Below are 22,910 nucleotides of genomic sequence, written 5' to 3' on the forward strand. Positions count from 1 at the left end.
CTTTAAGTTTACACATTATATTGGGATCACTTTTCTTTTTTCTGCATTGTTGTGCAGTATGTTATTCATACATCTCCAAGTGGCGGCCTGAACACCTGCAGACTTCTAACACATTAGTACAGGATGTGACAAAAGAAAAATTACAGTGCTTCCATTCCTCAAATGAGGCACCAGTATAGGAATTCTTATACATTCAGAAATTTAAAATAAATACAGAATTACAGTCCAGTCACATGATCTGAAGACATTAATTCATCAATTTAAGAACAGAAACTTAATCATAAACAAAAGCAAAATATATATTTTGAATTAAATAGAATAGAAAAAAAAAAAAGAGGTCAGTGCCCCCCCCCCCCATAACTCCGCCTATGTATTCGTCTGAAGAAAACCATAAAAATCTTAACTTCTCTAAGTGTCAAGAACTAACTGTCGAGGCATGTTCAATAAATGTATCAACCATGTCACGTGTATGCAGAGAAGTGCAAAAAGCGGAAACACAGGGTGTTAAGAAATTGGTCGTCTCACCTAGAAAACATATTAATATACCTAAAAGAGTAACAAATTTACGTAAGTGACTTCAAAAACGCAATATTGGCTTTTCACTTGGAACTGCAAACATTACTTGCAAAAAATATTATTTCTTAATACATTATTGTATGAATAAATTATTTATTATTGTATTGCACTGTTTTCTTTTTGAGAATGGATCCTGTTTTCAACACTGGCCGCCCATCCCTCCCGCCAGATGAATTCGGTGGAGCACGCATCACCCCCTGTGTAGTTTTACAGTGTCGCGCTTGCACATTATTGGCTCTCGGGAAACGTCAGGAGATTTGGACTCCACTGTAATACAATAGCAGTATCAGAGTGCACGTCTGCCTTGATGGTTCACATTACACACATCTGCTGTTGAGGGTTAAAATATATGTTCTATAATTTTAGACTAGTTTTAATGATTAATGTTTATAAACACCTAACGAGAGAGAGAGAGAGGGGGGGGGAGGGGGAGAGGGAGAGGGAGAGAGAGATATATTCATGAGCATTACAAGTTAAGGAAAAAAAAAATTTTGTGATCATGATTCTTCAAACGGGGATGTAATGCCCATCTGGCTACTTAGCATTTGTGTGTGTTAGAGTAAGGCAGCCATTGAGTCAATGATCAGAAGTGAGGACAAATTTGGAATTTCTCTTAGGTGATAAAATTAATTACCCTACATTTGTTTTCATAATTTGTTTTTAAATAAAATTGTATGGATTGATTTTCACTTTTTATTTATATTTTACATTTAGTTCATTATAATTAAATATAAAAGTATAATGTAACATGATCTTCAGGTTATTATCGCTGATTTAAACATGCTTATTATGTTTAACTTTGGGGGGAGGGGGGAGTGAGCGCTAGTTAAAAAGTTTTGTAATCCCTGTTTTAACTGATGAACTTCAAAATAGTTTGAGAATGTCTGATTAACTTATGTTTTATCAAGTCACATTAAAATTAAGTTACTTGTGCAATGCATCTTATATAAATAGCAATATGCAACAAGCAATATTTCAAAATGTTGCACGGAGCAATAAAATAAGCATGATATATTTTCTAAGATTCCTCCTATCATAGATTTCTTTCCAACAGGAAACATTGTAACTCTCCTCGATTTCTTTTATGTTGCATATCAGACATAATATAGCACTGAATAAAATATTGTATGTACAAATGTATGAGAAAAAAAAATTGAGAACTTTTGTGTTTATCTTATCTGATAAAGTCGATGACAGAACATGACGGTCTTGCCTCATACTACTCCACTGCACTCTCATCGATGATTTCACTCAAGATTTACAGGGGGTGTCGTCCACAGTGGAAATGCTTACAAAAATAATGCAGGGGTGAGTATTTATGACTTTCCTTCCATGAGAGAATGCCGTTATGTTTTGTCACAAAGTATGTTAAAGTACTGCCCGTAAATTTCTCATTGCACGTCAATTAGGGTTGCCAACTTTCAATGGAGACAGAATAGGACATTTTCATAAAACAAAATGTTAGGGTTAATATGGTAGACCTACTATCCGACCTTTCCTTAAATTCATTACTAGTCTTACTATTATTATTATTATTATTATTATTATTATTATTATTATTATTGTTATTATTACATGAGGTGAATTTTCTAATTTTTCTATAAAGGAAAAAAAATGATACTTGGCTTAATGCAGTGACTGCGAGCTGGACTCAATGAGTGCATAAACTATTTCCCCTCTGTTACCCCTTCTACCTCTCTCTCAAACTCACCCCGCTACACGCACTGTTTACGCAACATTACATAGTTTTGAAGCAACCAGTGATGTACTACGTTACCTAAGGAGTATGGCACAGCCAAAGAGAAAATATTCTTTCCGTAAGGAATGGGAATTAGATTATTTTTGTGATGAACAAAATGAAAAAGCGTTTTGTTTGATATATTGTGTAGGTACCAATTCGTTTCATTGCACATTTTAACATCAGACAACACTTCAATACGAGGCATACTAAGAAGTATGAAAGTCTAAAAAATACAAAACATTGAAAAAATCGCACAAGATAGTGAACAAACCACAGTGCAAAAATTGATTCGTGCCAGCTACCGTATTTCAAAATATATTGCGGATAGAATGAAACCATTCGCCATGGGGGAGAATGTTAAAGACTGTTTGCCCTAACATAGTCGAAAAATTCAAGTGCATCAGTCTGTCACCTCACACAGTTGAAAATCAGAAATAGTAGTACTTAGTTCTGATGTAGAGGCAGAATTAATGAATATAATATAACTTATGAAATGGTACTCCTTGGCACTAGATGAAAGTACAGATAATAAAGATATTACGCAATTAGTCATATTTGATGTCATTAACTTTTCAGATGATAATGCTACGCCACTGATGCAGGTTGTGACTGTACTGAAGTCTAGCGGCCATTCATTGACTTAGTGTTGTGCACACGAACAAAAAGTGGAGTGAGGTTGCTGTGTTTCCCCTTCAGTATGAGCTCCCAACCCCTGGCTTAATGATACGGATTTACATCAAGTATCACAAATTATTCAGCATTTACAAAATGTTGGACATGTGTCTAAAATTACTGATTTTTGAAGCAGGTAGTGATAAAATTAATTGCAGATGTAGAGTGTGTAGCTGCTGGACTAACGTCTTTGGTATGATGCCATTGGTTGAGTGTGTTATTGGGTGTATGGTGACTTGGGTGACCTTCCAAATCTCTTTGATTTCTAAGGCTAATTCCATGTACTTGTTGACTTTTTATGCATACATGTATTGTAGGTTGTGATGTAGAAGTACTGCTATGTCCATTATTGAGACTTCTTGTTTGTACATCTTGATTACACAACTTTTGACACTGTATCACTTCGGAATATGTATGATAAGACTTTCTTGTGTTAAATTCTAACGTACCTTGTTTACATGTTTCGACTATTTATGTGTCATCTTCAGAACTGGTCGTTGCTGGTCTTGATGCCTCTTGTTTTGTTTCCTGTGAGGGTGTGTTCGTGTGGTGTAAAGTGGAGTCAAAGAGTGTGTGTGTTCTTGTTTGTTCTTGTTGAAAAGGAATATGTCTGGTCTGTTGTAATCTTGTCAGATCAGCATTAATGATGCACTTGTTGAGTCTTTTGGCTGTCACACTTGAAGTTCATCGGTATCTTCATGAATATCCAGAATGGCTGATGTACGGTAGTTCCCATTTCTGCATCAAAGTAGCGAATAGTAACCAGGAATAACTTGACATTCCCTTTATTTGATGCATCACATTCTATTGAAACAGGAGCAGTGTCGATATTCTTTAGAACTTGATGAAGTCAATGAGGGACCAGAATATTTTCAACCAATGCTTCAGCTTTAGTATGCTGGATCATAATTTAGAATCTTGTAACAAATGCTGCGAAAGAAGTGAATTACCACAATCTTGAGAGAAATAACTGTGGTGATGTTTTACTTCATGGTATGTAAGTATCGGTTCTGTTGAAAACACTTCTTCTTGGCTGTAAATTTATATTGGCTCACGTTGTCATTATTTTTAATAAAAGTGAGCGTTTAGGTAGACGAAGATTATTGATCAATAAGGGTTTAATGGGATTTATACAAAGAATAACTATATGATGATTTTTGTTGAGATCTTGTAATACAAAATATTTCAATACTGTAGAATTTCTTGATGCAGAGCGTATTTTTTTACGTTGGAGTCTCAACATTATGCTTCACTGCTTTCACAGGGTCCTATTTGACAGTAAAACTTACATGGCATATCCTACAAAACTCAGGTTTTTCGACTTGCTTCTAAAATCACTTCACGAATTCCGCGTCTTTTAGCTACTAGTCATTAAAATGACACTCACGTCGAGGTTTCTTTTTTTATCCATAATTATAAAAACAAAACTTAATGCTAGACTGCACAATAAGAATCAGCACGAATAAAACATCTGTTCAGGACCAGAAGTTAAAGCTGACCATGCAGTTGTGGCCCACATTTTTTTTGTTGTCCACCCTCACAGACACATGTGAAAGTCAGTAATCAGCAGATATACACTCTTTTGTTCTATAACCTTACTAGAGCACTTGTTATGTAAAAAGTTGTCTTGTAGAAGGTTGGAATTCAATTTAGGTAGTCGCTCAACTATGTTGTAGTATTTGCATCTAAAACAGTGCAACGTACATGTAAAGTATGGTACTTAACCAGGGGGGGGGGGAACAGAACAAAGATGTTTTATGAATAATTATAATGCAGAATTTGTCTTTCTTTTCGTTACATTAAAAATAATATTCATTTACTTTAAAGTAATTCAGAAAACCGAACTTTTGCGTCCAGTGGACATATTTGCCAGGACATGGTAATTTTGAGTCGAAACCCAACCCAGATTGTTCGGTCGAAAACTGGACAGTTGGCAACCCTAACGTCAATATTAGCTGTCCTAACCCCTAAATAACAACAAAAGTACAATGCAAATCAAGATTTTCAGGTATAACTCCCTGTAAAGTTGATTTGAATAATTTCGAGGGAAAAATTGTTCCGGAGCCGGGTATCGAACCCGGGACCTTTGGTTTGACGTACCAACGCTCTACCACTGAGCTACTCGGGAACTCTAACCGACACCGATCCAATTTTTCCCTCTATATCCACAGACCTCAAAGTGGGCTGGCAACCGTCAAGCAACCAACTTCGAGTGCACACTAACTCCGTGTGACTTAAATTGTGTCACACGGAGTTAGTGTGCACTCGAAGTTGGTTGCTTGACGGTTGCCAGCCCACTTTGAGGTCTGTGGATATAGAGGGAAAAATTGGATCGGTGTCGGTTAGAGTTCCCGAGTAGCTCAGTGGTAGAGCGTTGGTACGTCAAACCAAAGGTCCCGGGTTCGATACCCGGCTCCGGAACAATTTTTCCCTCGAAATTATTCAAAATTATTCAACAAAAGTACAAGTTGCATAAACGAGGTTAATAATAATGCTGCAATCTATATAGTTGTCAAAAGTAGGCAAATGTTTCATCTTAAACCTTCTCTGAATCATAGATTATTTTTAGTGAAATCACTGAGCCTGTCTCTAATATTCAAAATATTTTATTTCAATCTTAACTAATTCGTTATAATTTACCTTTTAAGATTCCACATTGTCTGGTGCTCTGAATGAAGATGGCATGATTGCCTGACCCTGGCAGCACAAGAGACAGATTCAAAATATAGTCTACTCTTCAATCCAATATTCTAACTGTAAGAAACCAGACACAGGAAGAATGCATACCAGTACTGTATATTTCAAAGATCAGGAAAGGAAACAAAACCTCTTATATGGAATAAAGGTTTTCAAGCAGCTAAATCTATGGCAGGAAATACAGCTATTTTAGACATATTTTGGGTGGTTATGGCTCAGAATTTCAAGTTATTTAGCCATTATACAAGGAACTAAATACAGTATATTATCATACTTACATAATCATCAATAATGTTCAAGATTCCATTTGATTGTAATTTCTTATTTTCGTTTACTCATTTCAAAGACATTTATTTTAAACAATAGAAGAAAGAAGAATATTTTTCAGAATTTTAAGAAGAAGAGATTATATTTATGATTGTAAGTAATCATTAATGGAAATAAACTGTACCTCCTTAAGTATTATGGAAGTATTAATAAAATTAGTGTGACTATTGAACTACAATTTTATAGAATAAACTAATAATTCTCACTGTATTAAAAGTAACAGTATCCAAACAGAGCCATTATGTTGTGTAGATATTTTTCAGTCGAAATCAAGAAGATAAATAATTATTTTCTAAAACTATTCATGTCCCAAACTGAAATGAAGACTCCTCTCCTTAATGTAATTTTAGGGAATTTTTATTGAGATGTTCTGCACTGCAGGAGAAAAGAAATTTTCCTCTATATATAGCAGTCCTGGGCACTAATACTTCAACCAAGTCACTGCAGACTACTCCTTAATTTCCCACTCCACCTTCCCGGCTGAGACAGTAATGTTTTGGCCCAATATGAGTAGGCAGGAAGATAAGCATTGCTCATTGATGGATTGTATAAGGTAGGTATTGTAGCTTTTACAGTGCTGTAGTTGGCCGGTATGCTGTACCGTCTAAAATAAAAACTTGCTGTTAGGTACCGTACCGGCAAAAAATATAGACTCGAAAATATATTAATTATGTTGAACTATTCTTTAGTATACTTTGAAGTGGAGGATGTTAGTTAATTGAACAACATTTTGATTTTGATATCTGGCATAAAAGTAGTGGCTGGCATCTTGACATTTTGCTTAAACACTTGTTCATTCGTTGTTATTCAGGCCTTCAGGAAATATATTGAGATCAACGTGAAACCATCACAGCTTTGTAGTTTGTTACTCATTGTTGTTGTTGGTTAGACAACTGTCCGAAGACAGGTTTGAATCTAAGTAACACCAATAAGGCATCGCTCATGAAGCAACTAAGCCAGGAGATAATGAAGTAGTGTGGCCAGTTCCTTTCCCCCTCCATTGTAAACATTGGCGACTAGCTACATATTACACTAATCAGACTTCAGATGCATACAAACAATTGTTCTTCCTCTGACACATCTCGTCAAGTGAGATATGCTGTCTGATAATAGATGTATAGCCTTAGACACAAAAAATGACTACTTTCCTGTTGCGTAAAATTTGTCTAAATAAGGATGTTCATTTTGTACCTAATTTATTCTCTGAATATATCTTATTTATATATTTTTCCTAGCACTTGACCATAAACAGACAGAAAAAGCAACAAACAAACAAAACAAAGGAAAAACAGAACGGAGTTGTTCATAAGAAATTCTTTCACGGAATCAAGTGAAGTCTTCTGAAGGGGACTTAGCATATAGCAGCCGGTCATTTTTTTTTTTTGTCTAATATTTTACATATCAGCCAAAACCTCAATGACAGTCAAGTTGCCTATTATAGATTCTAGTCCATTTTCAACTAAATGAACATTATTGTAATGAACGATATCTGTACTATTCTAGTAAAAGAGTTCCTAGGCTCTTATTTCCAAAAGGTGTTTGGCCAGTGTAAGAATTTAATTTCTTGCCTTATGTGCAATAGTGGCTGAGATCTGGAAGGAAGTCTGCAGAGGAGAAAGTCTGCATGTCGAAGTAACCTTGGAAAAGAAGTGCAGTATGAGTCCATATAGTCTAGTCTGACCAAGGAGATTTCAACAGTACCCCTACAATTTGTTTCCAACTACAACACTGAGTTTTTACGAACTTTCAGCTCTTGCTGACTGCCTGAAATCCACCACTGACGTACAATGCCTTACTGTGTGTTTGTTTGTAAATGAAAATGATATGGGGGAGGATTTCTCTGTTCCCTTCCATTTCCCCATTGTGCCCAGGGCTGATATATGAGATATGAACACATTAGCATAACTTGTTTTATTTTTATAGGCCTAGTGAACAAAATCATCAAGAAACTAGAATTCTATGCCCATAATCAACAAATACTGTAATATTGTTTGCAATCAGAAGACCGAACATCATACATAGCAACACTGATACATGTATCATGATTTCCTCTGTCATTGTAAACTCATGGTTAAGATGGAAACAGCTACAATAACAACCACTGATGCAATAAAGCAAACTTTCTATGGTTCAAAACTTTCAAATGATTCTATAAATTATGCTCCATTTTCTCATTTCTTAACCAAAATCATTAACATCTTAACATTTTTCTCTGTGTCATAATTATACGATTGTTAAGATAAATATAGTCACAATAACAAAATCACTGATGCAATAAAGCGAAAGTTTTATTGTATAACATAAAATCTTCAGAAAGCTTCCCACATTGATTTTACACAAAGTTGCAATGAAATATGTAGGCTATGCCGAAAAATTTAATTTTTGTTAATATGTTGCATCAATCCTTTTATATATATATATATATATATATATATATATATATATGTATTTTGTGTGTGCTATATCTCTAACTTGGTTTATTGGTTTATCTGGTGAAATTAGAGCAGGAGAAAACTCTAGAGAACAGCTTTAAGCAGTGTATTCTGAGAGTTATCATAAAAGTCAGGGACAACATACTTAAGAAAAATGTCGAATTCTGGTTGAGACTACATACAAAAAATGGATAGCAAAAACAATGGAAAGAAATATGGGATACTAATAATGTAAAAAGACCTCAAAGATGTGCTATAAAGAAAATTACTATAAGCCTATATAAGAGATAATTACGCAGTAAGAGGAAGGGTGATTTCTAATTAACAGGAGGAGTATCCTAAAAAAACGAAGTGCCATAGAGGTGGAAGATGAAGAAAACGAAGCAAAGATCAATAGAACTACTCAAATTTATTTTATACGACTATACCTATTTCATGTAGAAATTTGAATATAAAATTTCAATAAAATATCCAAAAATAGTGACTTTTAAGAAAGAGATACCTGGTATTAAAAAAGAAAGTCTCTGTCAGAAACATATACTGTGTATGTATATACTTATATTTTTTGTTAAGTAGGCCTACCTAATATGGTAATATCTATCAAAATCCAATTTATTTGACTATCTTCTTGACAAATTCCGAACAACACTATGTGTTTCTGAAAATGTTTGTTTTTATACCGTGCATATAGAATGGAATGTTCACAAATTTTGTATTTTGAACGACTGGCAAGTTATTCGACACTAATTTAACTTACAGCAGGAAAGAATTGTGATAAATGTGTGACCCAGTGTGCAACAAATGAAACATGGCTTCTTTTGTGCTGAATATTACAACAGTTGCCATCGATCTATTCTCCATACAAAAAGTTTAAAAGCATCACTGTTATAAGATAATGCAGTCTTAACTGCAGCAGATAACTGGTAGGTAATTGTGTGTCAAAACATTCAGTAAATACATTATCTTGATCCCATAGATGTTGTTGTTGTTGTTGTTTAGAACACTATTTTCACATGTCATTCACTTTGTGGTTGCTAGAACAAATTTACTCAAGCTTCTGTTCCATCCAGAATAACTACATTAATACAAACATTAAAAAAAGTAAACATTTCTGGTTTTATTGCCTGGCCAGGCATCAACAGTAGCAAAAGAAGTAGCAGCACAAAATTTGAACTGCAACGTTTCAAACACTACAAATTTGACAGGCACTGGTCATTTACTACTCACGAAGTGTGCTGCTTTACAGATAAATACCTCTGCAGACCAAAATCTTGTGAGGCTGCAGAGTTCAGTGAGGTCAAGTAAGAAATATATATATAGAAAAATGTTAGAGCGAGAATAGAAAGTAGTTCATCTCAAGTTGAATAACAGACGTGTTCTAAAAAAAAATTAAAATAAAATAGTGACTCAAACATGTGGTATCGTACCCTTTTAAGTGGCAGTATATTGAGGTATATTTTTATAGACTCATTCAAACAAATTATATATAATTGATATTAACATTTGATATTGATTACATATCATTAATGCTATTTACAAAAATAAAAAATAATGTAGATAATACAAAAATGTATGATAAATCAACCCTCCACTCTTTGTCAATGTATTAACATTATTTCAGACCTAATTCTGTGAAAACGCCTTCGCCTAATCCTAAAATGATTGGAACACATTCCGACACTTTCTTGATCTTTCTTCTTCGACTGGGTTCTGCGGCTGGAGGCATGAAGTCGATGGCTGTTAAGAATATAGTACACACGCCAACAGAACACAGAGTTCGTTGTATCAGTCCGGAGGGAATGATGTTCCTGACTCATGGGGTCACATTAAAACGTCTTGCCATCTGCCTCAGCCATTCACAGTCCTTAATCACACTGCAACTGACAGGGCAGCAATGTGACGAGTTTCTCAAGATTTGAACTGTCTGAAGGGCTGATTTGTTGCTTCAGTTGCTCACCCGGGTCCCCTTCCACTCAATGTACAAGAAGTAGACACCTGCTCCATATGCCAATGTGTTGAACAGTCCAAATACCTACAAGAAGAAACAATACAAATCATTAAGTTACTCCATTTTGAATCTTACGTACACTACTTTTAACACTTGAATGTAATTATTAATTAACTAGTGGACTTACTCGTGTTAATTATGTAAGTTTGTGTGGCTTACAGCTGTTTCGGTGCTTCACACACCATCTTCAGAGCCTACTAGATCTCAGCGTCATCTCGAACTGCTCTGCCTGTTATGTGGGTGCGTTTGATTGTTGAAAGGTGTTGGAAAGTGGAGTCAAATAGTGTGTGCGTACTGAAATTGATCTGTGTGTTGAGAATTTGATCGGGGTGTGTTTTAGTGTGTTTGTATATTTCATATTGTTCTAGTGTGTTGAGTTTTTGGTTCTTGGGTTGTATGTGTAGGATTTCCATGTCCTCATTTATGTTACTGTATATATAGTTAGCATTGGTTATGTGATCGGCGTATGTAGATGTATTGCGTCCTTTGGTTATTGCTTTAATGTGTTCTTTGTAGCGTGTTTGGAATGATCTGCCTGTCTGTCCTATGTAGAACTTATCGCAACTAATACATGTGAGTTTGTATACACCTGTGTGGTCGTATTTATTTGCTTGTGTTTTTTGTGTGTTGAGATGTCTTTGTAGTGTGTTTTCTGTTCTGTATGTTATTTGACTCCACTTTTCAACACCTTTCAACAATCAAATGCACCCACATAGCAGGCAGAGAAGTTCGAGATGACGCCGAGATCTAATAGGCTCTGAGGATGGTGTGTGAAGCACCGAAACAGCTGTAAGCCGCATAAACTTACATAATTAACACGAGTAAGTCCACTAGTTAATTAATTAATTACATTAAGTTACATCTTTGCTAAGAAACTTCCTGGTGGGGATGTGGTTCCTGTGCTGCCTGCTATTGGATTGGGTTCGGATCCAACAGAGGATGATAAAAATTCAGAAGGAAAGTAAAAGCTGGGAATCCTGTGCCATAAGTACGCGCATACAAATGTAGTCTCTGAACGAGAGAGCCTTGGACAGATTCTACCTAACTTTTGTAGCCCACATCAAATTCAATTTGGCTAATCTCAACCTCACCTATCATCCTGTTGTGAGGGATAACAAATCTTAACGATGTCATATAATCAGTAAGTCTCAGGTCATTTTTCCGAAACCAACTTCCCGAATGTCAATTTTTCCGAATGTCCTTTCTTCCGAATGAACATTTTTCCGAATTCCTCATTTCCGAATGACCATTTTTCATAGGATCTGTTTTCCAAAATCAAGAATATTAAATGCATATTATAGAAGGCTTTTTGTCCTGAACTTCTTGCTTTAATAAATCCATTTTGATTCTTAAAGACCTAGAGTTCCATTGTAAAATTTTTAGAGTGTCTATATCTTTTGTTGCCTTTTCGTTTTAATTCTCGGTCTTTAAATGTACTACTCAATGAGACATGGAATTTATTCTTTTTAGCCTCATTTTTTATATTACAGAGAACGAATTTTGCTTCTGCATTGGACTGACACCATACTTCAATCCTTTTGGTATTATATTTGCCTCTTTGTCTGATTATGTGGTTCTTTTCAATATTAAATTTGGCTCTGATTGACTGGACGGTGTGACTTTTGGTGTTCCAAATAAGTACTTTAGTACGATTCTTGGAATCTCTCAGTGCAGTCCCTACCCGGAGATCTGAATGAGGGACTATTTTACCTCCGGAGAATTTTACACTAAGGGACTCCATGAATATAAACTGAAAAATATAGTGGGACTGCGTTGGTGGTAATGCAGCTTATGTGGGTACATTTCTCGTGAAAAACAACAACTGAATAGACTACAGTGGACTATAGTGGATTTTATGTTGTCTGCAAACAACTGGATACATTAAGAAGATTGATAAGAATATTAAATGAAATAATTAGTAAAGTTAAGAGCACATTAAAATTATTGTGATTTTATACTTAAAATTGAATATCTTACAAGTCATGGCCTGTATTTCATGCCTTTTCAGAAGCTAAAATTATTCCTAATTCTTCTTAAGTACTGAAGACGACGGTTTTCTTCCTTGTATGTTTCATAGTACAGTGTTATTGCCCTGATTCTGTTTTGTATTGCTATCCACTGCTTTCTTGGCTGTGCTTTTACCTTTCTTCCTAATCTCAACTCTTGTTCGTGAACTCAGTGTCGGCTTGTTCTTTTTGAATTTCAGCTAAGGCCGTATAAAGGGATGGATGATGCTTACTGATGAGCATTTGAAATCTATTATGCCACGCTTCACTTAGATTGTCGGTCCGATGTTCACCTTGCTTTGTTGATTGGTCTTAATTCCAATTCCGCGAATGTCATAGCACGGTGGTACACGTCATGTTCTGCCTCTACCTCTTCGGCCACTGATGTAATGGAGATCAAAATAATCGTATATAGGTAGTATAGTGTCAGGCGCATCTTCTCTGAGTTCTTCGAATAATTGTTTTACATGATCTGGGGAAACAAATGCTAATGGTAGCAACATATGGGTGCGTAATCTTATTTCACTGTTTTCGATATCGTTGTAAGCTTCCTGTAGGTAGACCTTCAGCCTGGATGCGTCTATACAGAATCTGCCCCAAATGGAATGAGCAAAAAGTTATGGCGCTTATAGGTAACACAAAACGGGCACTATTTACGCTAATAATGTATTGGATTATTAATTTCGGTAAACAGTGAACGTGTAAAAGAAATGGTCATTTCATTCGGAATAATGGCCATTCGGAAAAGTAGGTTTCCCTTCATTTCTCCCTCCACAAATATTGTACTTGTCTGCGTGTATATACAGCAAGCAGAGGTTGAACTCAGTACCATAGCATTCTAATCAAGGGTGTGTAAAATGGAGGAATATGGCGAAGCAATTCAATTTTCAAGAAGCATGGCAACAAGATTATTCTGTTAGTATGGACAAATGGAAAGCTCAATGCCTCAATTGATCTGTTGAGATTTACAGTATATACACTTCGATTTTGAACATAAGAAGAATCTGACGATTAGGATTACATTAATTTTACAAAGTAATTCACTAAGATGTCTTTAAGCATTTAAGCCCCAAAACTTTTGTCTGAAAAAATTTTCAATTTGGAGAATAATTTTGAAAGAAAATGAGTTTGTTTTTGCTCTATTTTCGCAATGTTTAATTCTGAAAAATTATTCGATTAGAGACAATTTTGTACATAGTAATCATTTTCTCTAAAAACATTTTGTGGATCATTCTGTCTACACCATTCAATTTCCCACATGACTGCTGAGAAAAAAAATCATGAAAAAATTGTAGGAGTTGATTTAAAAAAAATCGCCATTTTGTGTTCCTTTTCAAATAAAGATCCATTAATTAAAACATTATTAGACATTGTATGTATCATCCCCGAACATGTATATAACAGATTGAGCATCCCCATGTTAAAAATGGTAACATGTCGAAGAGAACAACCACCAGAATCAACACTGTTGATTGGTAACGACTGCTAGATGAAAGTACAGTCACAGTCTAGTATATACAGTCGCGAAGCTCAATACGTAGTAAATATGCAAACATTAGATAGTTGCTCACCACTAGGATCGCTAATATCGCCTCATTACAGGCAATGCAAAATAGTACCGTCACAGTCTATTGTTTCTAGCACCCTCAAAACTCAAGCTTCGTGACTGTATATAGTAGACTGTGGTACAGTTGCTTCATATAATTCAAATGAGAGTTATAACGTAATTTCTTCTGCAGTCGCTAGATGGCAGCATAGTGAAATTGATCAAAGTTGTTGCCTTCAAAGTCCATAAGATTGATCAATTTGTTATATGTGATCTGGGGTATCATTCGCAGATGATTTAACTCGTAGATAGCAAATATATTAAGAAACACCATCCAATTAATACTGATAAAACAAACATAAGGCATGCTAAAAAAAAAACATCTTTTTCGGTATCAAGGATCGTACAATGACAAAGTGAAAAAAATCGTAACATTTCGAAGATTAATAATTGGCTCTTCCTCTTCAAGTAAACTGGCGAGAATAAAAAAAAAAAATTGTGTTCTTTTGGGCCATCAAAAATGGGAAAACACAAATTTTGACAGATATTTAAAAGCTTGTATCTAAATTTCAACAGGAATTGATATGGCAAGAAGTTTCTGCTAATAACATTTAAACTTCACTAGTTTTCTGACATTAGAACATACCATTTATTTAAGAGGAAAGAAGAAGTAATGATTCCTTCAGGAGGTAGATTGGACTCTCTCAATTTAAGATAAATTGCAAACCACATAACGTTTTGACGATTACATTTAACTTCTCCTCAGGTGAAAAGGAACAATAATTCTGTTCACTGGAGCCACTCTAAATGATTAAATTCAATTGAGTGATCGACAAATGGGAACAAGGAACGAGGTTGAGATTAAGCATGAGAGAGTACAAGAGAATGGCAGAGTGTTAGATATACATTGATAAGAACTATAAAGTTAGCGGTGAGTCAAATCAGCTTCTTTATATCCAAATTCACCGTATATAGGTAATGCAGTATATAAAATGTACGCAAGTAAAAATGGATGGAGTAGTAGATGCAAACTTCGAAAGATCCTGACATTCTACATTTCATCTGAAATGATGAAAGTCTAATCAAAAACACTCCTGACTAAGCTGCCATTGTTTCCTCCTGCATTTCAAGCAACACCGCATTATGATTTCATCTTCATGGCAGCTCACACAACTTACTGGAGGGCAGTACAAAGAAAGAATATTATTCTCTTGATCTGATGCTTACCCCTGCAGCAAGGTTGGGATCCCTGTAGTAGGAGGGGTAATTCCGTGAATAAATAGACAGCTGCACAATGAAGGCAATCAGGTACAATACAGTGGTGATACTGGTATTCAGCAGCTCCTGCAACACACAACACCACGGTGACACTCTTTATGAGTAATAGTAAGTAAAATCGTGAAAAAAGGCAGAATCAAAAGTTTTACTGCCCATTAAACCTGAAGACAATATCATAATTATTGGAAATCCAAAAACAAGAACTAGCGAAATAGTTAATAGATATGATGGGAGAGACATAGAAAGGAATGAGAAGAGTTGGTAATAGAAAAAAAGAAAATAGAGGAAATTACATAATTATGTTACAGGTAATGGTTGGAGATGCACTACAACTTTTATTACGATTATTACTACGATTGTTACTATGATGGTGGTAATAGCATTGATTGCAGTAATAGCAAAGGTGGTCGTAATTTGGTTGAGGTGGCGATGCTGGAGGAGGAGGTGGTGGTGGTGGTGGTAGTGGTGGTGGTGGTAGTGGTAAAGACGGTGAAAGGTACTGGTGTTGGAGATTTAGTTGTTGTGGTGGTGGTGGTGGTGGTGGTGGTTGTAATGCTTGTGATAGTGGTGATCAATTTCTTGGAGATGATAGTGATGGTCGTGATGATTGTGTTTGAAGCTGGTGATGGTGATGAATATTGTGAGGATAATAGTGACGGTGAGTAAAGCTGGTGATGATGGTGAAGAATGTCGTGGAGATGCTAGTGTGGTGTTTGAAGCTGGTGATGGTTAGTGTAACTGGTGGTGGTGGTGGTGGTCATAGTGTTTGAAGCTGGTGATAGTGTAACTGGTGGTAGTAGTGGTGGTGATGACGGTTAGTGTAACTGGTGGTAGTGGTAGTTGTGATGGTGATAGTGTTTGAAGCTGGTGTTGGTGGTGGTGGTGGTGGTGGTGGTAGGGTGGTGGTAGTGTTTGAAGCTGGTGATGGTTAGTGTAACTAGTAGTGTGGTGGTGGTGGTGGTAGTAGTGGTGATAGTGTTTGAAGCTGATGATAGTTAGTGTAACTAGTGGTGGTGGTGGTGGTGGTGGTGGTGGTGGTAGTGGTGGTGATAGTGTTTGAAGCTGGTGATGGTTAGAAACTGGTTGTGGTGGTAGTGATGGTGCTCATAGCGTTTGAAGCTGTGATTGTTAGTGTAACTAATAGTGGTTGTGGTGGTGATAGTGATAGTGTTTGAAGCTGGTGATGGTTAGTGTAACTGGTGGTGATCGTAGTGGTGGTGGTGATAGTGTTTGAAGCTAGTGATGGTTAGTGAAACTGGTGGTGGTGGTGGTAGTGCTGATAGCGTTTGAAACTGGTTATGGTTAGTGTAACTAATGGTGGTGGTGGTGGTGATAGTGTTTGAAGCTGGTGATGGTGAATGCAAGTGATGATGGTGATTGTGTTTTAAGGTTGTGATGATGAGTGAAACTGGTTGTGGTGATAATATTTGAAGCTGGTTATAGTGGTGCAACTGGTGGTGGTGGTGGTGATTGTGCTTTAAGTTTGTTATGATGAGTAAAACTAGTGATGACTTATAACTATGGTGTTTGAAGCTGGTGATAGTATAGATTGTAGTGATGATGATGATGATTGTGGTGATGAATGATGATGAGTCAAGCTGGTTATAGTGCTAGTGATGTTGCTGAAGGTTGTAATGATGCTGGTGACGGTATTGGTGAGTAATGGAGGTGTAAATTCTAAATAATCAGATGTGTGTGTAATATGATGCAGGAGGTTCCATTTGAATTGACTGAAATAGATCTCTTTTTTTTTTTTTAATTTTTGCACTTATCAAGGTTTGGAACTCATTGCGTCATATCTGCATTGTTAATGAAAATAAAATCTGCAAGCAGAGTTCTCTCTCTTCAGTCAGTTATATCCTCCTTAGTCCAGAGACATTTTCTTATTTATTTTTAAAGTTCAATATAATTCTACACTTCAAAAAAAGCCACTGAAATGAGGAAAAATTCTGAAAAAATTCTGCAGGTTACAGTTAGGGCAAAAATGCAGGTATATTATACTATATTTAGGGTCTCTGTACATATATCTTATTTATCATACTTTTTTTTATCCTTATCAAAGAAACTAAATATCATGCCACTTCACTATAAGTGACTTAACATCAATTCCATATGCAGCTTTATTTTTATTTTTGCTGTTCTTTTTATGACAGTTGTATTCATCTTCACATTGTATTTTACCTTGTCTATCATTTATTGATGTCTATTGTGAAGTGGCATGATATTTATTTTGTTTGATAAGTGATTATAAGGATAAAAAAATATATTGAAGCCAAATGCATGAAGTATAGTATAATATTCTCCAGAACGATATTATAGCCCTTTGCAGAAGTGTTTGAATAGACATCTGTACAGTCATATACATTAAGAACAAGATATGCCGTCAACAATCATAGCTTACAGAATTTAATAATAATAATAATAATAATAATAATAATAATAATAATAATAATAATAATAATAATAATAATCTTTACATATCTAACAAAACATTAAAAAGTTAAACTCCTTTAATTATTTAGTATATCTTATTTTTCTTTATGGACTTAAGAATTCTGAATCTGAATTAAATACACGAGTCACTTCCTTCAGGGTATTAGCAATTTCTCCGTACAATTACTCTATTTCTCCCTCGGTTGTCTGACAGTCTCATCGTAATTGAATAAAGTAACAGGCAAAACTCCACCTAATGAAATTTAAACTTTTCAAAATATGTCTTCAGCATGTCCTCACTTACAGCAGCTCTTGATTGTTTTACATTTACCGATATCCTAACCTTGTTTAGATCTTCATGTCTATTTAAAAACAATTTTGCCCATTCTGCACGTGGTGAATTATTTTTAAACCTAAGTTCTGTGATCCCTACCTCATCTAGAAATTTTTGGTGAAACTTCGATATCTCCCCACACTACTACTTAAATCACTGAAACATTTTCACATTTCTTTTCACTTTTTTTTTCTTATTAATCTTACTGTCTGCCGAGTTAGCTCTGTAGCACCATGTCTACCTCCAGACTAGCCGACCTGAGTTCGATTCCAGGCGGGATCACAAATTGGCATATAAAATTTCTACCTTGGGACTAGGAGAGATGGCGGTGCACAACTTTTAATCACTGAACTGTGCACCAATATGCCTCAGTTAAATCCCAAATCTCTCCACAGTGCATGTGAAGAGAAGGAATATGTCACTGTTAATAGTGATTCGTCCATCGGATGGGGACGTTATGCCTGGTGGCTCCCCTTGGTGCTATTCGACAGGAGTAGGCTACGTGCCAGCTGACCTTCATCATCCTCACCCATTCCCTAAACTACACTTACACTTACATATACACTCCCCTAGTACACGATATAACTCTTCACAGACACATATCATGTACAGCAAGCCCCGCCAAAATGATGTACAAATTGAAAATGGGTCAGAGTTCTGCCATCTATCCGCAATATGCGGAACCCGAATCACGCAAGTGAAGTGAGTAGGCAATAGACACGCACAAACACACTATCAATCTTACATCAAATTCAAGCCCTAACTTACAGGAACTTGAAGGTTCTCCACCAAACAACGTTCATCAGACGTCCATAATTAACTACATTCTTGTTATTAACTTTCCTACTGATGGTACTTTTAGGGACACCATACCGTTCTGCGTTCCGCTCCTTTTCTAACACTCATTTCTTTTTCCTTTACTGCCTCCACTGGTCTCTGGAAATTATTTTCAGAAAAATCATGATTATTTCCTTGATCCATACTCCTTTATATGTCACCTTCCCATATTTCTCCTTCTTGGCTGAATTGGGGTGATCTCGAGTGAAAACGACCAATCAGTTACCGTTTGTTTGTACAACGTTCACGACTCTACCTAGCTGAACAGGAGCGATCTAAAGGTGATATACATTGCTACATCTAGCCGAACAATAGAGATCTAAAGGTGATATATATCGCTAGCAGATTGGCATAAGATTCCTGATGTTGAATGAGGGCCAAGTGTCCCTCGTTAGTGTCGGTAGAGAGTCGCCTGTATGGTGTAGTGCTGGTGTTTGGGGAGCGATGTGTCATCTGAAGACTAGGGCTCGGAAGTTGATTAAATATCTCTTTTTTCTGAGACGTCAAAGATAATACAGAATGTAATACAAACTCGTTTCACTTCAACACGAACTAATACAGCCTACTTTTATTTTGCATTTTCCACAGATGGAAGTAAGGCTTATACTATTATTTTGTTTGTATTTTACTATCAAAATTGTCTTTTTTTATCTTAATGTCATAATTTAAGATATTTAAGGTCATTTTTCTGTGATTTTTAGGTCATCAACTTCCGAGCCCTACCGATAATCATTAGAGACCTGTCTACGTCGTGTGATATCTCCGGGGCTGAAATACCACATGTAAGGTCCTGGGGCTGCACGCTTAATGGGCTTTCTTTAAGGTCTACATGAAGTATATCCTTCTGTCTTCTCTGTGTACTTACACACTAGCCAGCTAAACTTAACCATTCGTCCCATATAATATTATTACCGTCAGTATCCAGTTGATGGGCAGCTTGAGCGCCTCTCTGATGGACAGCAGATATATGAATACCCAGATGAGGGTGGCGATGAAGCTGATAACGGCCACGAACAAGAACCAGTGGGTGCCGGGATGCCAGGCGGGAGATGCGCACGCCATGCAAATGATACCGAACAGCTGAAACCATAAAGACATCCATAAACATGCTTTCCTGATCTTTACATTTATACAGATTAAAACAACCCAATTTAGAGCCATTAACATAAAGATGTTTCAAATACCTAAAGTTTTTAAATTAATATTGACATCACAGAACGAAACAAAGGATTGTTCGTTGGATACCAATTATGCCTCTTACTCCAGATATGTTGTTTTGATCGCCCTGTAATCTGCTAGTCTCGAAGTGATCGAAAATATCTAGGATGCTTGGGTGTAGTATAGGTCTCTGTTACGCTTGAGGCTTCGGCCCATGTTTTTATCATGTAGACCTACTCCTCTGGCAATGGGACCTGCTATAAGTTGAGTCTGGATGGCTTGCCTAATATCATCGGATTCACGATTGTCACCCAGGCCATCCGTCGGACTTATACAATCATCGTGGAATTACGACTTACAATAGGCCAATGAATGCCTGAGAGCATGGATTCGTCCCGGGTCCGACCTTCGAAAAGCCGGGCCAAGTCTAAAATCCAGTGAGGGAAGTGGGAAAAAACCAGAGGCGGTATGCTACCCCAAGATTCTCCTCTGGCAAACCTCGATTTAAAAAAAGGCATACCCCCTTCCTTACAACATAAGACATAAATGATGTATATGGCTTACAATAAATTGTTTCGTGCAGTCTGTAACGCGAATCCTTGAAGCTTACGCAACACATTACATTTCTTAATAAAATAATTTCAAGTTACCTCAGTTATTTACTAGATCATTTTGCAGCTTCAAAGTGCCTTACTTAATTGTTAATAAAAAGTGCAACAAAAATGACAGTCACTAAATGGGCAACAATGGCCACCACAAGCTACAGACCACACTATACTTGAAATACTACCGTTGTAAGCACTCCAGGGGTTGAGCTTATCAAATAAACGTGTCTATAGTCCCGTCGCTCTAATTTCCGGCAGCCAATCGCGTTGCCGGTCGGCTACATTTAAACGTGTGCGTCTTGTGATTCGCTGAGGAAAATGTTATTCATTTCTTAAAGCTCGATAAATACTTAATATAATCGCCCGCCATTTTGGCTCTTTCGTTGGCGTTCGCAGAAAGCACACGAAGACGTTATTTGCCGCTCAATTATTTGCTGAATTACAGTGCGATTGATTTATTATCATAGGTGCTACGAAATGATAATGTTTAACGGTGTGGCAAATAGATTCCTCGTATGGTAGCTCGGCAACGAAAGAACAAAAATGGCGAACGATACTCCCTACCTAGACTTTATAGAGCCGTCACTTCCAAAGACGTAAGCAAAGAGAAGGAGTCACGCCGGGAATAACAGCGTCCCGACTATAAATACAAGCTGAATACAGTTCCAGAAGGCTGTGGTTTAGATTTACGAAGCAAACAGACAGTATTCTTTGCTGTGAAGAAATGTATAAACAAACTCTTACGATCACATTTTTTCAGTGACGGTATGTCATTTTTCACTAACGGTATGTTTTCTGGCCATAGAAACCAGTGGCGGTATTCCATACCGTCTCACTTCCCTCACTCCTAAAATCTCATAGGCTATATTGGTTTTATATTTCATCAGCATTCTTAAAATCCTAAAGACATAACTATAAAAATGTGTAACTTCGAAATCCTTGTAATACTGTAGGTTAACACAGAACTCTTCGGATGCTGGAGAATATTGCCTAGAGATACAGAATTCCGTTCCTTCTACAGTATACAGTATATGTATGGAAGATGAAGAAATTTGCACACACAATTACTGATATTATGAATAAATTATTTTTGTACAAATATTACTATATTGGGACGAATTTCGAGTATCTATAGACTTTCTGGAATGATTCTGATATCACTCCATTTTGCAGATGAGACTATAAGAACAAGATTGTAACCATAATTTTGCTGCCACATTTCCTTTACTATTTCAACCGGCTCACTGTATGTGTTTATTTTCTGTCTATATCTTTGCTAATGGTTATGGAACGGTTATGGTACGTAGACAAAAGAAAGTATAGGCTAGTAGTAAGGATGAAAAAGCGTCCGTTTGCAAGGAGGAATGTATGAGATTCATCAGATAAATATACTGTTACTGCTACTACCACTACCACGACACTAACTTTCTAACTTTTCGGTGCGTCATCTTTTTACTTCAGGGTATTACATTTCAAATCCCGGCGAAGACGGAGTTTGGGCGAGTTAATAATAATAATAATAATAATAATAATAATAATAATAATAATAATGATAATAATAATAACAATGTAAAAAAGATCCACCTCCCATAGTTCCTCATTAGCATTAGTTCATGGCAATGTGCGTGAAATAAACCAAGGGACAGGCCTCTATACTGGGTGTTCAGTTCAAAATGTGTCTTGGCTCGCTGTATGCCGTCATGTGGCTAGCTGATGAGCCTAGAGCAGCGGTTCCCAAAGTGTGCTCCGCGGAGCCCTTGGGGCTCCGCAAGTAAGTCTCAGGGGCTCCGACCGCGGATGACAAAAATTTCTGCTTCCATCTAGTCTCTAGTGCGAAAAACGTAAGCTACTTCCATCAAGCGAAAAGTGCTTTCTCAGAAAGTAGTTTGATTTCTTATTGCTAGATAGAAGCAGCAATAATAGATCTACTATAGTCATCAGTAGGGAGCGGATTTTTATGTGCTAAAAAATTTAAATATATTTATTTTTTATGTGCTAAAAACACGAAAATATTTGCTAAAATAAAAAAAAATATTTTTTTAACTATGACAAAATACCTTACTCAGCTTGAAAAAAAATGTTACTAGGTACTCACCAATCACACTTGAGTATCAGTTGCTAGTAGCTGTCCGAGAATTTCAGTGAACAACAAAGTTCATTTCCAAATTCTCTATCACAAATGCATGCCCATTATCTCTGAACAATGACGTATACTGTGAAAACGATCTTTCCACATCACAGGACGTCAGACGAGCATATT

The 22,910-nt window shown here is 36.3% G+C and overlaps 1 protein-coding gene and 2 non-coding genes across 3 annotated transcripts in view; 1 reads left to right on the forward strand and 2 right to left on the reverse strand.

Moving 5' to 3' along the window:
- Positions 1 to 5,045: 5,045 nt before the first annotated feature.
- On the reverse strand, positions 5,046 to 5,117 carry TRNAD-GUC (transfer RNA aspartic acid (anticodon GUC)). Its single transcript has one exon. It is a non-coding gene; the product is annotated as a tRNA-Asp (tRNA).
- Positions 5,118 to 5,338: 221 nt separating this feature from the next.
- On the forward strand, positions 5,339 to 5,410 carry TRNAD-GUC (transfer RNA aspartic acid (anticodon GUC)). Its single transcript has one exon. It is a non-coding gene; the product is annotated as a tRNA-Asp (tRNA).
- Positions 5,411 to 9,915: 4,505 nt separating this feature from the next.
- The window catches only part of LOC138696239 (plasmolipin-like), a 293,017-nt gene continuing 280,022 nt past the window's right edge, over positions 9,916 to 22,910 (reverse strand). The window contains exons 2-4 of the mRNA XM_069820920.1: positions 19,800 to 19,967; positions 15,233 to 15,349; positions 9,916 to 10,477 (exon numbers count right to left, since the gene is read on the reverse strand). Of these exons, the coding sequence (XP_069677021.1) occupies positions 10,391 to 10,477; positions 15,233 to 15,349; positions 19,800 to 19,967 (372 nt within the window). The 3' untranslated portion in view covers positions 9,916 to 10,390. The remainder of the gene's footprint in view (positions 10,478 to 15,232; positions 15,350 to 19,799; positions 19,968 to 22,910) is intronic.

This window comes from Periplaneta americana, chromosome 3 (genome assembly GCF_040183065.1).
Source record: "Periplaneta americana isolate PAMFEO1 chromosome 3, P.americana_PAMFEO1_priV1, whole genome shotgun sequence".
NCBI lineage: Eukaryota > Metazoa > Arthropoda > Insecta > Blattodea > Blattidae > Periplaneta > Periplaneta americana.